This window comes from Podarcis raffonei, chromosome 10, assembly GCF_027172205.1.
Source record: "Podarcis raffonei isolate rPodRaf1 chromosome 10, rPodRaf1.pri, whole genome shotgun sequence".
Taxonomy (NCBI): Eukaryota; Metazoa; Chordata; class Lepidosauria; order Squamata; family Lacertidae; genus Podarcis; species Podarcis raffonei.
Window position 1 is genome coordinate 6,899,375 of NC_070611.1, and position 22,075 is coordinate 6,921,449.

The following is a 22,075-nucleotide window of genomic DNA, read 5'->3' on the forward strand; positions in this document are numbered from 1 at the left end:
CAAAAACATTTCTCCTTGACCAGGCCTATATCCTTTGAAATGTGCTTGTGGGAAGGGGGCCTTTGTTTTTGTTCTTACTCTTATTGTGTAATTGGTGTTCTCATTTTGTATTTTTATATTTTGAACGGCCCTGTAATCTTTGGATGAAGGGCAGAATAAAAATAAAAACTCCTAATATGCATTCTGCATATTGTTGTCACAGTCCATCTTTACAATGTACAGTAATGCACTGGAAAGCATTATGGATGTGGTTCGATAACTGATCTGCCACTGCAATACTCCAATATGTAGTGTGGCATGGAACTGTAGGGTGTCATACAATTGCAGTGTAGGGAATTGCTGGTGCTGCAACAGCAACGCACAGCAGAGTAGCTTTAAAAAACAACAGTAAAGTGAAATACAGAACTAAGAGCAGAAGTAGAGCTATGGCAAAACAAGAGACAATTCCGTGAACACCATTCTATAGGTGATTTGGGGCACCAAGAAGCCTGCTATACTGGCAAAATATGACCTATCTGATATGCAGTAACAGGATTTTGTAATAGACAGCAGCTGGCAAGTAGATATTACATATCCCACACTATGGGGATGTTGGCAAAAACACTGGGGGAAAATATTCATGGGAGTACGTTTATGAGTTTTCCATACAGAGACCATTTTATATCTGAAAACTGCTGGGAACTTATCCAGCCACAGTGAAAACCTTTCAAAACCCCATTGGATTCAATGGGGGTAGAGAGATAAATAGGTGTTTAACTGTCCCATTACATTGCTAGACTTTAGAATGCTTAGATTTGGATAGATCATATATCCCTTGAATAGAATTGTTGCGAGATAGGTCCTGCTAAATACAAAAGATTAAGTAGCTACACAGAAAACTCTTTATCAATTGTGTTTTAAGTGTGTCCTCTAATCACGTTATGTCCCATCTCCCTGCCTTAATTTGCATAAATTAATTAATGTAACTGAAGGAAATCAGAGCAGCTAATTATTCTTTAATTTACATCAGTGATCAGTTCATGATAAACTTCCAACATGTTGCAGGCAAAGAAACCATGTGAGCACAGGCTCACCATCAAGCATAAATCACATTGCATTGCAGTGTAAAATTTACCCCTCATTACATATAGGTCAACGAACACATTGTTGCTCATGTTATGTGCCCAGGGGAAAATTCTAATGAACAACAAGTAAGAGAGTCATCTGCAGAAATCAATTAGACCTTTTCTACACTCATTAGGATACTTAGAAACATGCTCTATTATCCTCTTTACTTAAAGATTTATATCCATATCCTAAAAGCAGGTTTTTACATGATACTAAGTTCTGCTGAGTTTACTGGGGCTTCTACTCAAGCAAGTGAATATAAGAATGAAATTTCACACCAAAAACCCAAAATACTCACCAGAGTGTCCAGTCATGGCCACAATATGGTTGAACATTTCCCAAGTAAAATCCAAGAGACTGAGTAACTTCCACCAAGTTAGTGAAGTCTAGGCTAATACTGTTGAAAAGCACAGAAGTCATGATGATTTCATCAATCGCCCACACGTCCTCGCCTTGAGAAGAATGATATGGCTGCCACCATCGGAACTGAATGCCAAACTGCCTTGCATCTTCTGGTAGCTCCACTGAAATTATTCTTAAAACAAACAAACAAAATAAACTTATTGAAACTGCCATGGTAGAGAAACCTCTTAAATGGTTCTACAAAGCCAATGCCTTTGCATGAAGCCCCTTCATATTTTCCTTCCAATCCCTCCTAAAAACAAACCTCCGTTGACTGCCGTTCTGTTGTCTATTCCTGCTCTGATCCTTATCCCCTATTGTAACCCAAGTCTAAATATGTATAGCTGCTTTTGCTCATGTTTTATCACTTGCTACCCCATATGTCTCCCTCCCTCCTTTCCCCACTATTAAAATTCAGATTGCAAGTTCCTTTTTGCAGGGGTCCTTCCCCCTAATTAATTCTGTGAAATTCAGTGTACACTGACCGCCCTGCATGCATGTATTTTTTAAAAACCCAATGCACAGTTGCTGTTACTGAGGTTAGTAATATTATACAAGACTACGGTACTAAACCAAATGTCATTATGGTAAGGACAAAGCAAACCTTGGTGGAAAGATTACAATTCAAAGCTAAATAAATTAGAAATAAGCAGAGTTAGAGGAGAACAGGGTGAAAAATACAAGTGATAAAATGTGAATGGCGGAAAGCAGAATTATGTACTAGCTTAAAGCAAATGGAAAAGAATTAGAGCCTTCTCTTGTAGTGTATCACCAGCAAAAGGTAGCTGGCACACATTCAAGAGGTCTCTGGAGATCAATAAATTATGATAGTAAGTAAGCTATAGCCAGTAGGTGGGCTGCACTGAATTCTTCAGGAGAACATATTTATGGTGCAGTATATAATTTTATATTAGCTGTCTGAATTTCAACAGGCACAACTAGCACTTTGGGTGTCTAAATCATCCCAGTTATCCATACGGTGGATGTACAACAGCTCCAGGAATATATTTGTTGGAAAAGACTGTCAAAACATACTTAAACAAAACTTGTTTCGATGATCAAATGTGCATGAAGGGGGAGTTTCTTACAGCGCAAGGTTTTCCTGAGCTACATTATACTTACTTTTCCAGGCAACCATTTCTAAACTTTGGAACAGGCTTACACAAAAATTGCCAATGTGTCCAGAGGAGAAAAATGCAACTTCACTTTTTTTTCTATAGATGTTTAACATGTTAAAAGCTCTTCATATGCATAGATAATTCCCAATAATCGTTACAGCTCTTTTAAGGTAAGTCAAAATGACAGTTATTATTATCACCATACAGCGGACCAAGTATAAGCAACTCTTGCCATCTCTAGAACAGATTCCTAGCTGCAATCAGGGCCCTACTAGACATTACATAGCATTTCCCATCAGTTTTAAAAACCAAAATCAGGCTTGGCAAGATGGCAATCTGAGCAAAGGAAGGTCATGTGAAGAGAGGCTGCTCTACTCTCCCCCTCATATAATTGTCACTGCCAAATGACCCACAAGCCACTTTCTCATCCATGGGGATGACGTCTCCCCCCAGCAGGTGGGAAAGTAGCCTAGAGGATGGATTTTTTTTTTTGGACAAATATCGTGACGGGGGGAAGGGTTAATCAGCCCCTTGCCCCTTCTTGCTCTTTTTCTGTTAATTACTGCTTCCCAGGCTAATTTCCCACTCAAATAAATGTTTTTTGGGAAAAGACATGGAACTCTAGGTCATGTCTCAGTAGAGGAAAAAACCAAACCCTTTATGCTAGAATCATTCCAAAAGTTGAATTAAAAACCTTTTGTCAGCTTTACTGCCCCCAGTGTCTTGGGCTACAGCATGTAGCACATGTTATATTCCTTCATTAAACAATTTATTTCTCCATTTGTTTTCATCATAGCACTGACATAACTGTAGACCCAACTGCAGTATTTCTGGAGGAACAATCCCTAGAAAATACTCATTTCTCTAAAACATAAAAATGAACTCCCATCAGAGGATGAGATTGTTTGCAGTTTTGTACTGCCCATGCATTTCTTTTGCCAGCCAGTCCCATGAGCCTACCACCGTCTTCAAGGCCACTTGATTTCTCGTGACAGCTGTGACAACAAAACCTGTACTTGACAAACTGTGAAGAAAATTAAGAATAATATCGAATTTCCAGGAGCAATTACAGTACACAGCTACAGGGAGCATACATTAATTGCCATGGCAATGACATCTTTGTGAATGTTCCATAAATCAATAACAGCAGATGCCCACATGCAACACGCAAGGTGAGATGTGTGGCAGGACAGCATAAGGAGCATTTGTCTCCATCAATGTACAATTAAATACTGGCAAAAAATGCTTTCAGTATATTTCTACTGAGTCTCTCTGTGTGTTTTCTTATTTTTTCCTTCAAAGAAAATCTGTAAGTAAGTTGGCATAAGTGACTGGCGGTGGGGAATGAATTCATACATTTAGCATCGTGCTCCTTCTTTCCCCCTTGTATGGGCCATATAATTACCTGAGGTATGTGCTGTTACGTTGCTCTTTGATTCTTCACATACATGCAAAACCTCTTTGCATCTTCACTCATGGCAAATAACAGCACTTTCAGAAAGTGCTTGCTAAGCTGTCTTTGTGAATCTTAATATATGCACTCAAAGTATCTTGTGATATCACATTTATTCTTGCAGACAGAATGTGCTAACTGATTAACAAGAAGAAGTCAGATGGAACAAGTGACTTTGGAAGTGCTGGAAAAATTAATCCAGAAACAGTGGTTCTAAGGAACAAGAACAGGAGTCCCTAATATTTTCTAAATACCCATGGGTATGCCTCTACAAAAGAAGAATTTACATCAGAATTGGTCCAAAAGACAAATTAACCAGCTGATATACTCTGCCATCATGACTGATTTAGTAACACTTGACCTCACTGCCACCACAACTCTCCCTCTCCTGGTAAGCAGCACAAACCAGGTTCCAGGAGGATGTTGCTCCATCCCACCAAGTAAGCCACTTCTGAGCCTTAAACAGCTCAGGACCGCAGTACCTCAAGGACTGCCTCTTTCCATATGAACCTACCTGGACCCTGAGATCATCTTCTGAGGCCCTTCTTCAAATGCCTCCTGCCCAGGAGGTCCAAGAATGGGTCTTCTCTGCAGTGGCTCCCTTTCTGTGGAATGCTCTCCCCAGGGAAGTTTCCCTGGTGCCTTCATTGTACACCTTTAGGCACCAGGCAAAAACATTCCTTTTTAACCAGGCCTTTGGTTGATCTGATTGAAATCCTATGCCCTTTTAAAATGTGCGGTTTTTTGGGGAGAGGGTTATTGGGTTGTTGTTGTTGTTGTTGTTGTTGTTGTATATTTTGAGACCTTCAGGTATAGGGTGGTAAAGGTAAAGGGACCCCTGAACATTAGTTCCAGTAGTGGATGACTCTGGGGTTGCGGCGCTCATCTCGTTTTATTGGCCAAGGGAGCTGGCGTACAGCTTCCGGGTCATGTGGCCAGCATAACTAAGCTACTTCTGGAGAACCAGAGCAGCGAACGCCGTTTACCTTCCTGCTGGAGGGGTACCTGTTTATCTACTTGCACTTTGACGTGCTTTCGAACTGCTAGGTTGGCAGGAGCAGGGATCGAGCAACAGGAGCTCACCCCGTTGCGGGGATTCGAACCGCCGACCTTCTGATCAGCAAGTCCTAGGCTCTGTGGTTTAACCCACAGCACCACCCGCGTCCCTCCTATAGGGTGGTACATAAGTTCAAAAATAAATAAATAAATAAATAAATAAATAAATAATGCTTACTTTAATCAGTACTGAAGTATCCAGTACTGAAGTATAGTACTGAAGTATAGTTGTACATTGCTCCTGGCAATGTTATCCAATGAAGATACATGTGCAGGTAAAGGGACCCCTGACCATTAGGTCCAGTTGCGGATGACTCTGGGGTTGCGGCGCTCATCTTCCTTTACTGGCCAAGGGAGTCAGCGTACAGCTTCCGGGTCATGTGGCCAGCATAACTAAGCTACTTCTGGAGCACCAGAGCAGCGAACGCCGTTTACCTTCCTGCTGGAGGGGTACCTGTTTATCTACTTGTACTTTGACGTGCTTTCAAACTGCTAGGTTGGCAGGAGCAGGGATCGAGCAACAGGAGCTCACCCCGTTGCAGGGATTCGAACCGCCGACCTTCTGATCGGCAAGTCCTAGGCTCTGTGGTTTAACCCACAGCACCACCCGCGTCCCTCCTATAGGTGGTACATAAGTTCAAAAATAAATAAATAAATAAATAAATAAATAAATAAATAAATAAATAATGCTTACTTTAATCAGTACTGAAGTATCCAGTACTGAAGTATAGTACTGAAGTATAGTTGTACATTGCTCCTGGCAATGTTATCCAATGAAGATACATGTGCAGGTAAAGGGACCCCTGACCATTAGGTCCAGTTTTGGACGACTCTGGGGTTGCGGCGCTCATCTTGCTTTACTGGCCAAGGGAGTCAGCGTATAGCTTCTGGGTCATGTGGCCAGCATGACTAAGCTACTTCTGGAGAACCAGAGCAGCAAACGCCGTTTACCTTCCTGCTGGAGGGGTACCTGTTTATCTACTTGTACTTTGATGTGCTTTCGAACTGCTAGGTTGGCAGGACCAGGGATCGAGCAACAGGAGCTCACCCCGTTGCAGGGATTCGAACCGCCGACCTTCTGATCGGCAAGTCCTAGGCTCTGTGGTTTAACCCACAGCACCACCCGCGTCCCTCCTATAGGTGGTACATAAGTTCAAAAATAAATAAATAAATAAATAATGCTTACTTTAATCAGTACTGAAGTATCCAGTACTGAAGTATAGTACTGAAGTATAGTTGTACATTGCTCCTGGCAATGTTATCCAATGAAGATACATGTGCGGGTAAAGGGACCCCTGAGCATTAGGTCCAGTTTTGGACGACTCTGGGGTTGCGGCGCTCATCTTCCTTTACTGGCCAAGGGAGTCAGCGTACAGCTTCTGGGTCATGTGGCCAGCATGACTAAGCTACTTCTGGCGAACCAGAGCAGCGCACGGAAACGCCGTTTACCTTCCTGCCGGAGCGGTACCTATTTATCTACTTGCACTTTGATGTGCTTTCGAACTGCTAGGTTGGCAGGAGCAGGGACCGAGCAACAGGAGCTCATCCCATTGCAGGGATTCGAACCGCCAACCTTCGAATCAGCAAGCCCTAGGCTCTGTGGTTTAACCCACAGCGCCACAGGATAACTATTCCAATAAAGCCCAAAGTTACTCTGAGTTTAACCCAGCAGCAATTCTGACTATCAAACAGGCAAGTCAAGAAATACCCAGCTAGTCCCTTCTCTGATGACCTGCCGCTGCAGGCAAAGACTAGTTGTAGACCTTTGACCCATAAGTCTGCTAGGTGACCTTGGACTGGTCACTCTATCTTGATCTAACCTACCTCAAAGGTTTATTGTGAGGAAGAACCATGTACACACAGCCTTGAGTTCCTGGGATGAAAGGCAGGATACAGAGCAAATGAATAAATAAATAAAACTGCCTCTTGTTGTGGAATCTATTATACAAAGAATTCAGTGGAAAAGGTACATAAAACTATATAGATATACTGGCAGCCGCTTTCCTTAATTCATACATTATACATAACATGGAAAATACTTCTAGAATGGAAGTCCCACTTTCAGGAAGGAAATGAAATTCTAAAATCCTCATCACTATCATTATTACCACGCATTGAACAGGGAAAGAAGAGTCGTTACCAGATTGCTCTGGGAAGGTACAAGGGCATAGCCGAGGGGAACTAGGTGTGGGCTCTATGTAGTAAAACCCTTAAATACTGTAGTGCATAATGGGACTGAGGCATAATCGTATGAGAATAAGGCTCCCCAAAATGAAAGGGACATAATTCTGAGTAGTAATGTTTAGGTAGCTTTGACTGTAGTATACAGTGGAACCTCCGGTTACATACGCTTCAGGTTACAGACTCCGCTAACTCAGAAATAGTACCTTGGGTTAAGAACTTTGCTTCAGGATGAGAACAGAAATCGTGCTCCGGCGGCACGGTGGCAGCAGAAGGCCCCATTAGCTAAAGTGGTGCTTCAGGTTAAGAACAGTTTCAGGTTAAGAACGGACCTCCGAAACGAATTAAGTACTTAACCCGAGGTACCACTGTATAATACTCAGTTGCTGATATTGTTTCCAAAATATGTAGCCTTTCATTACATATACAGTTAATCCATAAATATCTAAGGAGCGCCCACATTCTGAAATAATATTAAATTCAAAACATGAGAAGGGTACAAAAACGCCCACAACAATGAAGGTAATTTGCACAACTGCAGCGATAGTGTATTTTCAATTCAACCAAGAACTCCTACTAAACCGAGTCTGTCAAAATCATCTTAAGTACAAGTGCTCCAGCTTAAGTGCATTATGGATGGGGCTGTAGACTTAACTGGGGAAGCACATCATTCTCCATGAAAATAACTGTTGTACCTTGGTTCATGGTAGTTCAGATAGGAATAATGTTCCAGCAGTTTCCACGTAATCCCATTGTCATATGAATAGTGCAGCAATACTCCTTCTCCAGGCTGATCAGGTGCTTTGCAGGTACTCAGGATGGATTTGCTTCCAAGCCTTAAGGTGAACTGGAGGAACCTAGATAACAAGGGCATAGATCGTTGTAAATTGCAATTTATACAGCATTCTCTTCCTAGAACTGTTGTTGTTTTTTTAATCTTAAAAATCTAGACAAGCCAAGGAAAACAATATTTATAGGGTCTTTGTGAAGCTGAAATTGTTTATTCAGTCCAGCAATGCAATGTGGAATATATTGTTTTAAAATGCCAATCATTATTGCCTTCAATTATTTATTAGGAACCGGAGGGGTGGAGGAGATATCGAATGGATCTAATCAGCTGCCACAAGCTGTCAAAATAAATATAACCTCATAAATAATTAATTAGCACTTGGCTCCAACACTCACTTTTGATATTAATGCCGCATGTTTGCAAACTCAGGCACACAATAGTTGCCCCCAAATGTATTAAATACTTAGTGCAGCAGATAAAGCAAATGAATTTTAAAATTAAATTTCACACAACCAAAATCAAATAAGAAGTATATTAAGAAACTAGTAACATGTTAGATCAATTTTCTCTGTTGGAGGCTGCGAGTTTTAATACATGATACCTGAGGCTCTCTGGATCCTGTGTTGTAACTTCAATGTGTTATTTCCATTTATTTCTATTTACCTGGACTGTGAGCTGTCAAGGAAAGAAGTGATAAGCTGACGCCTTCCGTCTTTGTTAAAAACCAAGGCTTTGCCACTTGCTAGGACTCCACAACCAAAACTTATTTCAGCACCACGGATAGAGTAAAAATTGTGATACGAAGAAAGCCTAGAATTGCCAAAACTCTCAGATATAAACATAGGAAAGGTCTGGGAGGCCATTTCACATGCGGGCCCTGAAAAGCCAGGATCACATCTGTAATAAAACATAAGAATTTTATGTTCAGCTAAATATTATAGGTATTATAAAGATCAAGTCATGGAACGTGCAAGATGAAGTCATGGATAAAGTCAGATGTCTTCAGACATAACAACCATAATGCTGTATAAAACTTCAAAAAATTAAATTAAGTCTACCCAGCTACCATTCCTCTTCAGTTTTAAATCTCTACAAATATTTTTTTTAAAGCACATTTAAACATTCTTTTGCTAAACTGAGGAAATCCTGTCCCAAGACAACAAAACTCTTCTACTTGACAGTAATACCTATTTACTGCAGCGGAATTTATTATAGGGCAGTCTGTCCTCTGCCTTGTCCAGACTAAAATAACATAGGGCAGGAATTCCAAAAATCCAAGAAGCTGTGTTATATGTTATAACAGCAACTAGATTAGGGAAAGGAAACTGAATGGTCAAAATAAAAACATAATAGCAGAGAGAGAAATGTAATACAGTGGTACCTTGGTTCTCAAACGCCTTGGTAGTCAAACGCCGAAAAACCGGAAGTGTTTCGGTTTTCGAACATTTTTCGGAAGCTGAACATCTGATGCAGCTGTTGGCTATTGTTTCTGGGGCACCTGCACCAATCAGAAGCTGCGCTTTGGTTTTTGTACATTTCAGAAGTCAAATGGACTTCTGGAGGGGATTAAGTTTGGCGCTTTTGTTTTTGCTAGCTATTTTGCATTTTTGTTTTTGAGGCTTTTTCGGTTAAATTGTTTTTGTGACTGTGTGGAACCCAGTTCAGCTACTGATTGATTGTGTGACTGTGGAAATGGATAAAAGCCCCCCATCCAAACAATGACTATCATCAGTGCAGGTAAGGAAAAAATTAATTTTAATTTTTATCATCTACAATACTGTCTTATTTATTTTATATTACAGCTTATTGATTATTGCTTTCAATTTATGGATCAATGGTCTTGTTAGATAGTAAAATTCATGTTAAATTGCTGTTTTAGGTTTGTTTTTTAAAAAATTCTGGAATGGATTAATCCATTGTGCATTACTTTCTATGGGAAAGCGTGACTTGGTTTTGGAACCCTTTGGTTTTGGAATGGACTTCCGGAACGGATTAAGTTTGAGAACCAAGGTACCTCTGTACAGGTATGAAACCAGGAACCCCCGCCTTCATTGTTCTCTCTGTGTCCCACTGTCTCTTTTCCAGCAAACCATAAGCTGTAACTCCAAGGTTCGTTCCTAGGTTTATAGTTCATAGTTTGTCTGGAGGAAACACAGCACTGCAGCAGCAGGAGGACTGGGGGAAGAACGTGATAGCTCTAGACTCCTCTCCAGGAACCCTAATCCTTGTGAGTTCACACTAAGCTGTGGTATGGCTTAGCATGATGTGGGAATCAGCTCTCTGTTGATATGGCTTGGTACATCCTAAGTGCAACAAATAAGAGCCCTACCCACACCCAACAGGTGTCATTCATAGTCCTTTGGATGTGTGGGCAGAAATAGGTTCACACTTCCGGTCTGACCGAAAACAAAGCAAGTTGCTAGAAGTATTTCATGTGAGCACTCTGAAAAAGTCAATTTTTTTTGAAGGGTTCAATGGAACACCAGAGATAACCTTACTTTCACACTCACCAACCTTTTTTGCACAAAGCGCTAGGGAACGGTAGGGGTAACATATGGCAGAGGACTCCCATTATTTTTTTTGTGGTTGGGAATCATGGGAAATTCCAAGCTTTCATGATCCTCAGCTGCAAATGACAGCTCCATGGCCAAGGAGAGGCATGGACTCATTTCTGCTTGTGACTGACACCGAGGCCAGAAACCTAGGCCCAACTACCACTCAATCAAAAAGGGACCCTGCTACAAAGGTCACAGACACAGATATATTTTACAGACCATTTTTTAATTAATAGATTTGGCGAAAGCAGTTGGGTGACCAGTCCACATAACCAGAACCCTAGCAAATAGAGGCTGAAGCTCTGAAGCTAATGGAGTCAGTCTCAAACACCTGATGAAGCAAAACGTCAGTGCAACTATTGTTTTGGTTGGATGGTAAACTTTAAAAGTTAGGGTGACCGTTGGAGTGTCAATTAGAGTAATTTTAAAATGCTCCAAAACTTCTGGAGAAAAGGCAAATAATTTTTGAAGTAGCAGGTATGGAGCTCATGGAAGATGCTTTGCTCCCTGCAGCTGAAGCTATGCCTTTTGCCACTGCCAGTTGGGAGAAGTAATAATAGGCATGGTAAACAAATAAAGGCGGAAGACAAAGGGAACAACCCATCAGGTGGTGCTGCAGTCCATGTTACATGGCGGATCCCAGGTAGGCCCCTCTGAAACACTGCAGTAGTATTTGGTGAATAGCACTGCCCCCACCTTATGCCACACCAGAGGACCTGATAATTGTTTTGATTCCATATGGGCTGAATGAATGACAGAATGACTTAACAAGAGTGCTGCTACTGAGACAGGTCTGGTCTAAGCGAGGCGAGAACTCTTCTTCTTGATAACCACTTGTAGAGGATCCTGCCTATTCCACCAGGAGAGGGTGCATTCCCAGAGGACAGACTATCTTACAACCTAAAAAGAACCATAATATGAAGCACAAATACATTGGCCGATGGTTTATATCAGACTTACTTGCAGCCATTTCTACTGCATTGCCCTCGACCTGAGCAGAATTTGAGGCAAGATGGCCCAATGTAAACTGCAGATAAAGAAAACTAGTTATATTAAATTTTGAGACAAAGAAAAAACAAACAAGGCACAGATATACTGACTTCATAATATCAAGCAAGACTGGGATATTTACCTTTGATCCAAGCAATGTGATTGTGTAAGTGATAGATTTATAGTGAATATATGGATGGATGCATTTGTTAACTATGACTCTGACTGAAACAAAACTTGCTCTTGCAAGATGATTTATGTTCTTTTGAATATTGTTACAATTAAGGTTACTCTGTGGATATTTTTTGGACATTTGCCCCTTTTTTGAAGGAAACTGATATGGATAAGCAGTTTTCCAAAAATAGCCTTACTATATCCATTATCCAGGACCTCAATAAGACCCAAGACAAATACAAGAAAACCAGCAATGGATATGAATAACACACAATGAGTGTGTGAAAACCTAAGAAGTTAGTAATGATCAATACAGTACAACATTTCAAATAACACTGTATAGCATGTACATGCTATGACAACAAACTCTAGTGTCTAGCAGGGGACCCAGCACTCTCATAGACTCCCATGTGAACAAAGTTATTCCATTTAACCGGCATGATACTGAAATTGTCCGTGGTTTGGCCCTGTTTTCCCACTGGAAACTTTGAAGCTAGCACTGGAATGCCTTGCCATTGCCATGTTCAGGCCCAAACTGGCAAGCTAAATATGTATTTCTGATGGAAAATTCATGCGGACTTGTTTTGGTTTCAAAACATGAACATTCAGTCACCAATTGTGCTGCCATTGTTCTGTTTAGAATTTACGTTTTTTTCATGTATACCTTCTTAATAACAATACACAGTGAAAAGTGTCTGCTGTCCATTTTCCTTCATTTTGGGGATGTCACCACAAACAATCCAAAACATTAATATTGCCTCAAAAACAGTTAGTCCCTAGTTAATGCAAAAAAAATAAAAATGTGCATATATGAATAACATTACAACAAAAAACAGCAAAAATTAACTATCACACATTTTCATATCGCTTATCAAGCGTACTTCCCCATGTCCCCCCCACCATAAGACTAAAAACACAATCCTAGTCATGTCTACTCAGTTTCACTGAGTTCAGTAAGGCTGTATAGGACTGCAGCTTTAATTCATGTAAGGTTTTTCTGTAAGAACTGAGTTACATGGTGCAGCTTTTGGACTGCAACTTGTTTAAAAGAAGAAATGTACTCCGTTTTTCATACTTCCTAGCTTGATGCAAAATTTTTGTTAAAGCAACAACACACTCACAGATCAACATCAGAGATCTTGGCCTGAAAACCTGCATTTATAATAAAATAAAGTTAAAATTTATCCTATTTCTTTATGGGGATATTAGTGAACTCTCACCTTCTTTTGCAGAGCTTTGCACATTTTGCAGCTTTCTTATTCCTCAAATATGTTTAATATAAAACCAGCTATATAGTATGTCATTCACAAATGAAGTGCTACATTGTAAAATGCTTTTGCTTTGATCATGCCCTTCTTATTTTATTAATAGATCTCATATGACTTAATCTACATATCTACTGGCAATAAGGCCTGCTAAATGAGGACTGCAGGACTCGGAACAGGCTTTGAAATTCTGCCTACTTTCTCCCTGCCTCTTCCCTCTTGCAAATGAATTCCTTGCCCACTCAGGAATAAAATGAAACCAGCCATACTCCTACACCCGCTCTGGAGACTCAGTTTAAACACAATTATAAAAGAGAAAATAGGAGTGTGTGGTTGATTGCACTCAGATTGATGTAGTGATGGTTAACTGTAATATTTAAACCCACGCTGAGAAGTGTCTGGGCACTTCCTGTGCAAGAGACAGGGAGAGTGAAGAGAAATGGACATTAGGAGATGTGGTGGCAAATCTCTAAACCTTGGTTTCCTAGTACATCTGGACCTAGCCAGAAAAGTCATTCCTGCAACTCCACATGTGGCTGTGTAATAGGACACATGCATTATTTTTTTTTAAAAAAAATTACATACGTAAATCTATGCTTTCAAAACAATTTCTAAGACTTCCCTATATTTCTGTCTCTCTCTCTCTCTGTCTCTGTGTGTATGTCAGGCATGTCCAAAGTCCATTGTTTTCAGGGGCCTAATCCAGCCTGCTGACCCCCGTGGCAGTATATGTCCTGGGGTAAAATCCTAAAAAAAGCTCAGCAACTTCAAAAAAGCTCAACAAATTTGGTCAGCCCCCACACATGTTCACTTCATCAAATCTGGCCCTCTTTGAAAAAAGTTTGGGCAGCCCTGGTGTATGTATTTGCCTGCTTCAGTGCATAATGTTATATCCTAAGATTCTGCAAGCCATTTAAATTGGAAAAATGATATTTAGCCTCACTTTAATAAAGAAAACGACAACACCTGGGGGGAGTGCTTAAGAAACTGGGATCCCTACCATTTTTATCATATTGCGAAACACAAAGGCACTCACTGAGAAGGGAGCACAGACAATAAGCACTATTGAGGCACAATGATGATGGTAATGAATACTACTAACTGTTGTCAATTGCCCACATGTTTCCAAGAATTGGTCCTGTTTGCCTCCATCGAATCCTGGTATCTCTAGTTAATGCTGCATTTGGAAGTGGAATAGTTATTCGGTTCCACCTGAAACAAACATATGAGCCTTCATGCTTTGAAAGTTACAAGTCGATTTAGAGTTATAATAGTGTCAAGCTCATACCAGTTGCAGATGCTTCATTCACTCACAAAGACAAAGGGTATCCTAGTATTTAAGGATCACAGCGTCTTAAACTCTAGGAGCATGTGGAGTGGATAGAGTAGCTTAAGTCTAAATGCATGCAACTGTATTTGCATATATTCGTTCCTTAATATCCTTGCCTCACTCTCCCCCCTCCAAATCTAAATTTAGCTTGTAAGCTCTCTGGCTATCATCACTGAAGCAGATTATTCTAGTTGCTCTCAATCCTTCAAATTATTGTTATACAAATAGGAACTTTGGAAACAATTCTGGAACGAACATATAATGTTCAAGGAAAGTAGAGTAAGAGCCTTTATGCCAAATCCTTATTATACTGGGATTTGCCCATACTTGAGGAAGCCTTAATGACATCACTCATAAAAGGTTTACTTTACACTTGTAATGTAACTTTATTGCTGTTTAACGAGGACTCATATATAGCCATTTAGGTTTGAATATGCAGACAGAGTTAACCATAAGCAACTGTTTAGGCTTGATATAATTCTTAAGAAACTCACGTTTATTTAATAGATTTATCAAATTATTTTTCAGTTACTATGGGTCCTGAAAACATCAGGTTGTCCTTCTTACAATTAAAACATCCTTAGGTGAATAAAATTTCTTAGCATAACATCAGATGCCTTCCTCCATTTGTCACAGAGAAGAGCTAAGACACTGACATCACATCCGTTGCTTTTCAGAGTCACGAGCAATTTCCTCTTGCATCATTTTTGCACCAGAGCTATTTGGAGCGAACTTCCTTACCCGCTGTAGTTTTCCGAGGCATAGACTGTGCTGTGAGGAAGGTGAGACCCAACACATGTCTCCGGCAAACATTCAGAATGAAGTAAGGACCAGGATCGGCCATGGTTGGTGGAGAATTCCAAACTGACACTAGGAACCCAAAGAAACAGAGAAGTAAAATGGGCTATTCATCCCACACTAACTGCGATTAATAGCAAGAACACACAAAAGCTTTAAAATCATGGCTTATTTAATAATTGATCCCCTGGATGCTGAGGTATGAAATGCCTGTGAGTGCTGAACATTCAAGATGAAACAGACATGAAGCACAGTGCGTTAAAAGATGAGATGGTAACCCTTGTCAGAAAGTGTTTAGCTGATGGGTGTGAGAGCAGTTTCTGCAAGTCTGACTTACCCAGCAGGCTGTTGTTTTTTACATTGGGTTTAAAGAGGATTGATGCCAGTACTGGTGTGTCAAGAAGGAGGCAGACCAAAGGGAAACTGAGAGGTAAGGCCTGTGTGCTCCTACTGCTAATATGTTTCTCAAACCATTTTGTGGAGGGGTCAGGAGGCTGAGCTGGCAATTGAGTTGGGTTATTTATATTTCATAAGTTCAGAACAATCAGGGATAAAAGGCCAAGCTGTGCACGCATGTTATATTCCACAGAAGCACAGAAATATAGTAGGCATACGAGAATAGCTGTCTTCTTGATCAAGAAGCTGCATAGTGGACAATCTCAGCCTCCTCCCAAGTAGCCGAGAAGCTCAAAAGGTGGTGGTGGGGGGAGAGGAGGATTGCAGTGTGTATAGACCTATATCAGACTACTCTGACCTTGAGAAGGAACAGCTTCCCATGCATCTCTAAGAAGCATTCTAGTGGGTGGAGGGTGGGTACGGGGTACAAGAAGTACATGTGTGAGAGATCTTAGCTAAGGAGATATTCACATATTGGAGCAGTTCAGGTGATCATAGGTTAGATATGTGTGGCACACACAGCCTCTTCCAGATCTCCTGATGACTGCTCCCAGTGGCTTCTTATAGATATTAAATAGCACTGGGTATAAAATAGTGCCCTGTAGCACCCCAGAACATAACTTCTCAGGGGTGAAAAGGCACTCTCCCAGTGATGCTCTCTGAACTTGACCACATAGGTAGGACTGGAACCACTGTAAAACAGATCCTCCAACCCTATCCCATGGAGCTGGTCCAGGAGGATGCCAAGGTCAACGTTATCAAAAGCTTCATTGTGACTGAGAAGCAGGAGTAAGCTTGTACTTCCCTTGCTCAGTTGTAGGTAAAGGTCAGCTTGGTCCCAAGGCCAGACCAGAACCCAGATTGATCTTTGTCATTCAAGAATGCCCTGCTGCAACCATCTCCACCAACATCCATAATGAGGAGGAGTGTATTTGTGAGTGGTCAAAAATGTGTGAGTTAATCCAAAGTTCTTGCAACATGAATCACCTCATCTCTGAACTTTTAAAGTATTTTACTGCCACTCATTATAAAAAATAAAAGCACTTTCAGTACATACTTTTGGAATAATCACAAGTCACATTCTGTGAGCTTTCAACTAATTTGGGAAATATTGAAAGAAATGTAGCCTTTTGAAAAATGTCTGTGTAGAATAATTTAAGCAGCGCAGTTTAATTCTAATAGTCTCATTTTAAGTTCTGCAAATGAAGCATTAAGACAAATTAATAATTCATCAGCCTGGCGCCAAATAGCCAGCACATGGCTTATCCAGTTCAGAATAATTTATTTGGAATATGATTTTACTTGAAGAATGTCTTTCCGCACAATTATTGTGTGTGTGATATTTTAAATGTAAATTAAAATAGCTTATGAGGCTTCACTGATTTCATTTGAGTTGAAATTTTATGGATACCTTTGAGGACCACATTTACTCCATATTCTACTATATTCCTAGTCATGAAATGAGAGTACTGCTAAAAATTATGCTTTGGTGGACAAGGAGATTTGCATGGTGAAATTATTTTTGAAATGTAGATGAGGTTTGTGGGAAGTTAGCAGTTCTTTTCAAAAATGAATAAAGCAAAACAAACTCCCTGAATCGGAGCCACTATTTGAGTTGAAAGGAGATCTTTCAAAAAAGATCAAAGACTGTACTGAAAAACCCTACTATGAAGCAGGAAATTATGCTTGTACCTGTACCTTAAAAGAGAAATTCATTTTAAAAGGACTGTTCTAATTGTAGATCTCTCCTGAGCATGGTCTACCAAAATACAGAACACCTACATTTGCATATGTAGAACACATATGGCCAGCTAAGGGTTCCCAAGAAGTTGTATGCAGAAGTTGGCCAAAACTTTCAAACCTATCTCATGCTTTTATTGTTGTAAAGGGAATTGGGGGTTGCTTGTGCGTAAAGGGTGCTGCAGCTCTAGACAGCGTTGCCTGGATAAACCTTTCCCTGGCTGGACAGCCCTTTCTCCATGACTGTCTCAGTCACTGGCAGAATCCGTTAGTGGGCGTTTTCTGAACTTCTTCCAACATAAAAATTCCTTCACTCCAAGTCTCCGCCTAGCCTCTCTGCACGGACGTCTCCTGCGCAGAGTGGGCGTGCCCAGCAGAGGTCCGGGGCTCTCCCCGCTGCTCTCTGTGGAAGAGTCTCGGAGCCCTCCCTCCGCAGCCTCCTCTTTCTTCCTGGTGTCCCTCCTCTTTCCTTCCTCCAAGGAAGCTCTCTCTCTCTCCCTGCTGGTTCCTTCTCCTGCATCGTCAGGGAGCCTTGCCTCCACCCTAGGCTCCGATGGCAGTTCCCTGACAATTGTCCTAGCTGAAGAAAATAGATGCTGAAGTTTTACATAAACCTACAGAATACTGTTGTCTTTCATATGTGGCTTGGCTCACAATAATATTTCTGACACATGGTGTGACTTGGCTTGCTTGCATGGATCATCTGGGCAGGGGTGGATGTTGTGAGACCCAGAAAGAAAGCAGATGGGGCCATGGAGGGAAGGTAGGAAAGGGGAAAGCCAGAGCCTCATAGGGAGGACAAAACCAGTGTAGATGAGGTGTTGGTGGAGCCGAAGGAGAGCAGATGGGACCACAGGAAGGAAGGAAGGAAGGAGAGAGATGAATTGAGTGCCTGCTTGGGTTGCCTGTGAAAGAGAGCTATGGAGGCAATCCTGAAAAAAGAGAGGAAGACATTGGGGAAGTGAGTTTAGTTAGAAGTGATTTGAAGAAATAATGAAACACAATTATTGCCATGGTTTCAAATGAGCAATTTTATGGTTTGTGGTTCAGAACCCATCTATGCATTTGGTTTCAATTTACAGCAGAAAGCTGTGAGCTCAAAGGAGTTGTTGTGTATTTGTAGGTACAGACCTCAGTTCTTCCTTGTACTCAGTTACTTGGGCAAGTTACCGGTCCTTTGTGACTAGCCAGGCCTCATGGCAGCCATTTTGTGATGGTGCTCACATTTTTTGAAACTTCTTTAAGGGTTCCACGAGCCCCAAAAGGGGCTCAATACTTTCAACTGGAGATGCCAGGGATCACTCATGGCACCTTCTACTTGCCAATCACACTCTACCAGTGAGCTATGGTCTTCTCTCCTACTATGTTCCCTCATTCTGCTTATCTTGGTACCTCAGCCCATTCATGGTGAAAAGGGTCCATGGATGGTCCCTTGTTCAGGAGCCCTCAGATCCTAACAGTAGCCCTGCATAAATGCACCAAGGAGCACAGGGAGGCAGTTTGATAAAAGCTAGAATTGTTAAGAGAAATTAACAATTACATTAAAAAATAAATAAATGCAATTACCTGTTGCCGGCTTGGTGAGTTCCACAACCCAAGTTAATAGAAAACTGTATCATATGAGTTACAGTGGTAGGAAGTACTGGCAGGACATGGAAGTAATCAACTGCCCAGACATTTCTGTTATGCCCTTGATGATTCTTCTGCTTGAGGCAGAATTTTGTGGCTGGAGTCTGCAGCTCTGGACTGATGACAACCGAAACCAAAGATGGAACCTTCAACAGAAATCACATTAATTACATTGCTGTAGTGTAATCTGTGAGATACATAAATTACAGACTGATAAATTACAGACTGATAAATAGACACACACACACACACACACACACACACACACACACACAAATACATATAAATAGATACGAACTATCTTAGAAAACTTTTGTTCCAAAAGCAGTACTTGCACATAATAATAATAATTTTTATTTATACCCCGCCCTCCCCAGCCAAGGCCGGGCTCAGGGTGGCTAACAAGCAATAATAAAAACAAGTTGAATGAATACAACTTAAATACAAGATTAAAATAAAACATTAAAATATTGAAACATTAAAATATTAAAATGCAGCCTCATCACAGGAGGAGAATGGAAAAAGAAAAAAGAAAGAGGGGGAGGGAATCAAATTGGCTCCAAGCCAAAGGCCAGGCGGAAAGAAATCAGATCCTGCAGGGCCCTGGTCTCATGAGGCAGAGCGTTCCACCAGGCCGGAGCCAGTGCTGAAAAGGCCCTGGCTCTGGTTGAAGCTAATCTAACTTCCTTAGGGCCCAAGACCACTAGGGTGTTGCTATTTATGGACCTTGAGACTCTCCGTGGGGCATACCGGGAGAGGCGGTCCTGTAGGTACGAGGGTCCTAGGCCGTGAAGGGCTTTAAAGGTCAAAAGCAGCACCTTAAATCTGACCCTGTACTCCACAGGGAGCCAGTGCAGCTGGAAAAGCACTGGGTGAATATGCTCCCATGGCAGAGACCCCGTCAGGAGCCTCGCTGCAGCATTCTGCACCCGCTGGAGTTTCTGGGACAGCTTCAAGGGCAGCCCCGGGTAGAGTGAATTACAGTAGTCAAGCCTGGAGGTGACCGTCGCATGGATCACTGTGGCCAGGTCGGGGTGGGAAAGGTAAGGGACCAACTGCTTGATGCGGCGAAGGTGGAAAAATGTCGCCTTGGCTGTTGCTGTAACCTGCGCCTCCGTGGAAAGGAGATTAGTCATCTCTATTCTCTTGTGTTTGAATTAGGGTATTGTGTGTTATTTTTGTTGTACCTATACTACAGGAATATGTCTAAGAGTCATTCTCATATTCCCAAAGAGGTTGGGAACCGTGACTTTGTTAGTCAGGCTAGGATGAACAGAATTCATAGCCAGCTTATTGAACTACAATTCCAAGAATTTTTTTAAATGGTGAGGACACCATGCTAATTTTGCAACTATTTTAATAGTCTTATTACCTGAGCAAGCCCCTCCAAACTTGCCTCAAATTTGGGAATAGTTTTGGAAACAGGAAGGGGGTTACAGAGGAATGGGGAATTGGTGGGAATCTGATATATGAATGGAGGATCAATTTAGGAGCCAAGCATTTGTCACCTGAGTTGTGCTACCTTCAGGATTTGTTTTGAACTCTTACCCTATAAGAAGTGTAGGTCATTGTATCCAGATTTAAGTGATCTTTTCTTCCTTCAATCTTTGCATACAATATCACGTCACTTTCATGGGTTTGTCCAGCATCACAGCTCCCACCTGTAGCAATGTGTATATTGGTGGAGTTAGCTATTTAACATTCAGTTGTATATTAAAATCTTCTCACCTTACATAAAAGCAATTGTGAAAATGACAGCCGCCAAACATTGTTAAGTTGATGTGTGCAACATTTGAAACCAAAGTCAATGCCACTGAAATGCAACAAATGCAGCAATAGAATACCCATCCCAAAATGAGGTTTAAATAAACAGTGATGAGAACCACATGCTTGGAAGTTAAAAGAAAAAGAAAAGACAGCCACACTGTGTAGAAAAGAAGCATATTATTCTGACTGTTTCATACTGTTCTGCTGGTTTTCTATATACAGAAAGGTTGATTTCACACAGTATTTAAGCATGCAGATTCTTATCTGCAACTTGAAGTTTACAATCCCAACAAGACTGTTCTGTGGGATTATTCTGGATGCAGTTCAGCTCCTATATTTTAAACTCAAATTAAAATTTACTTCCACCCTCCTAATATTTCCCCCACTTGGATATTCAACCAAGTCAATTTTCACACAATGTTTTTCAGTGTGATCATAAAAGTCGACAGTCTTTCTTGCTGAGCCAACAGCTTTGCCCAAGAGTTCAGAAGGTCGACTAAAGTGTCTTTCCTGTTTTTCATGCAGGTGTGCATCTCCTGAAAGACCTGGAAATGCAGAAATCTCCCCTTCCTGTGCTTTTTTTTTGGTACATTATGCAGCACAGAGGAGACGTGACAATTCAGAGCAAATATCAGAGAACTTCCACTTCCAGTAAGAAAGGCTGTTTACTCTTTTTGACATAAAAGGCTGCTTCATCGGAAAAGCAAATTTATTCTCTGTTTCCTTTACTGTCTTTCCATTTCACATTAATGAACACAGTGTTGAAAGAATAAGCTCCACATGTAGTTTACCTGATCTGTAGAGCTTGAAAAACAACATTCCTGGAAAAAGTGTCGCAAAGACAAAGTGTGCGATTTTGCCATTGAAATCTTCTGCTTGTTGGTTCCCACTACCAAAAAGTGTTACAAAACTCCAGTAATTGCAGCTCTCTTACTAAGAGAGGCAGATGGTTCTGCTTTTGTATCTATGCCCCCTGCTTGCTATCTCATCTGCTGTCTTCGCAAAGTGTTAACCAAGGTAACAACCACCCATTTGTGGAAGGCCCGCCAGTACAAGATTTCCAAAAGTATTTCAGCATGAGGTTGTACAGAATACTTTTCTGTCTGGGCTAGGTTGCTTTTAAACCACAGGCAAGTAATTATTGTAACAGCTCATTACCAGACTAGCTAGAAAAGAAAAGAAAAAATGGGAAGGCACAAAACGCAAGAGGAAGGAAGAGGAAGAGGAGGAACTCTTCAGGTGACCACCAGCATATTTATCAAGCCCTGTCCAACACCTTTAAAATGCAGATTCTTCTTCTGGGACACATAGGCATAACCAACTT

The 22,075-nt window shown here is 41.1% G+C and overlaps 1 protein-coding gene across 1 annotated transcript in view; it reads right to left on the bottom strand.

Moving 5' to 3' along the window:
• RELN (reelin) overlaps window positions 1-22,075 on the bottom strand; it is a 292,640-nt gene that overhangs the window by 109,052 nt on the left and 161,513 nt on the right. Inside the window, exons 13-20 of the mRNA XM_053405719.1 lie at window positions 20,533-20,645; window positions 18,922-19,130; window positions 15,163-15,291; window positions 14,194-14,303; window positions 11,623-11,689; window positions 8,771-9,004; window positions 8,013-8,174; window positions 1,406-1,642 (exon numbers count right to left, since the gene is read on the bottom strand). Of these exons, the coding sequence (XP_053261694.1) occupies window positions 1,406-1,642; window positions 8,013-8,174; window positions 8,771-9,004; window positions 11,623-11,689; window positions 14,194-14,303; window positions 15,163-15,291; window positions 18,922-19,130; window positions 20,533-20,645 (1,261 nt within the window). The remainder of the gene's footprint in view (window positions 1-1,405; window positions 1,643-8,012; window positions 8,175-8,770; window positions 9,005-11,622; window positions 11,690-14,193; window positions 14,304-15,162; window positions 15,292-18,921; window positions 19,131-20,532; window positions 20,646-22,075) is intronic.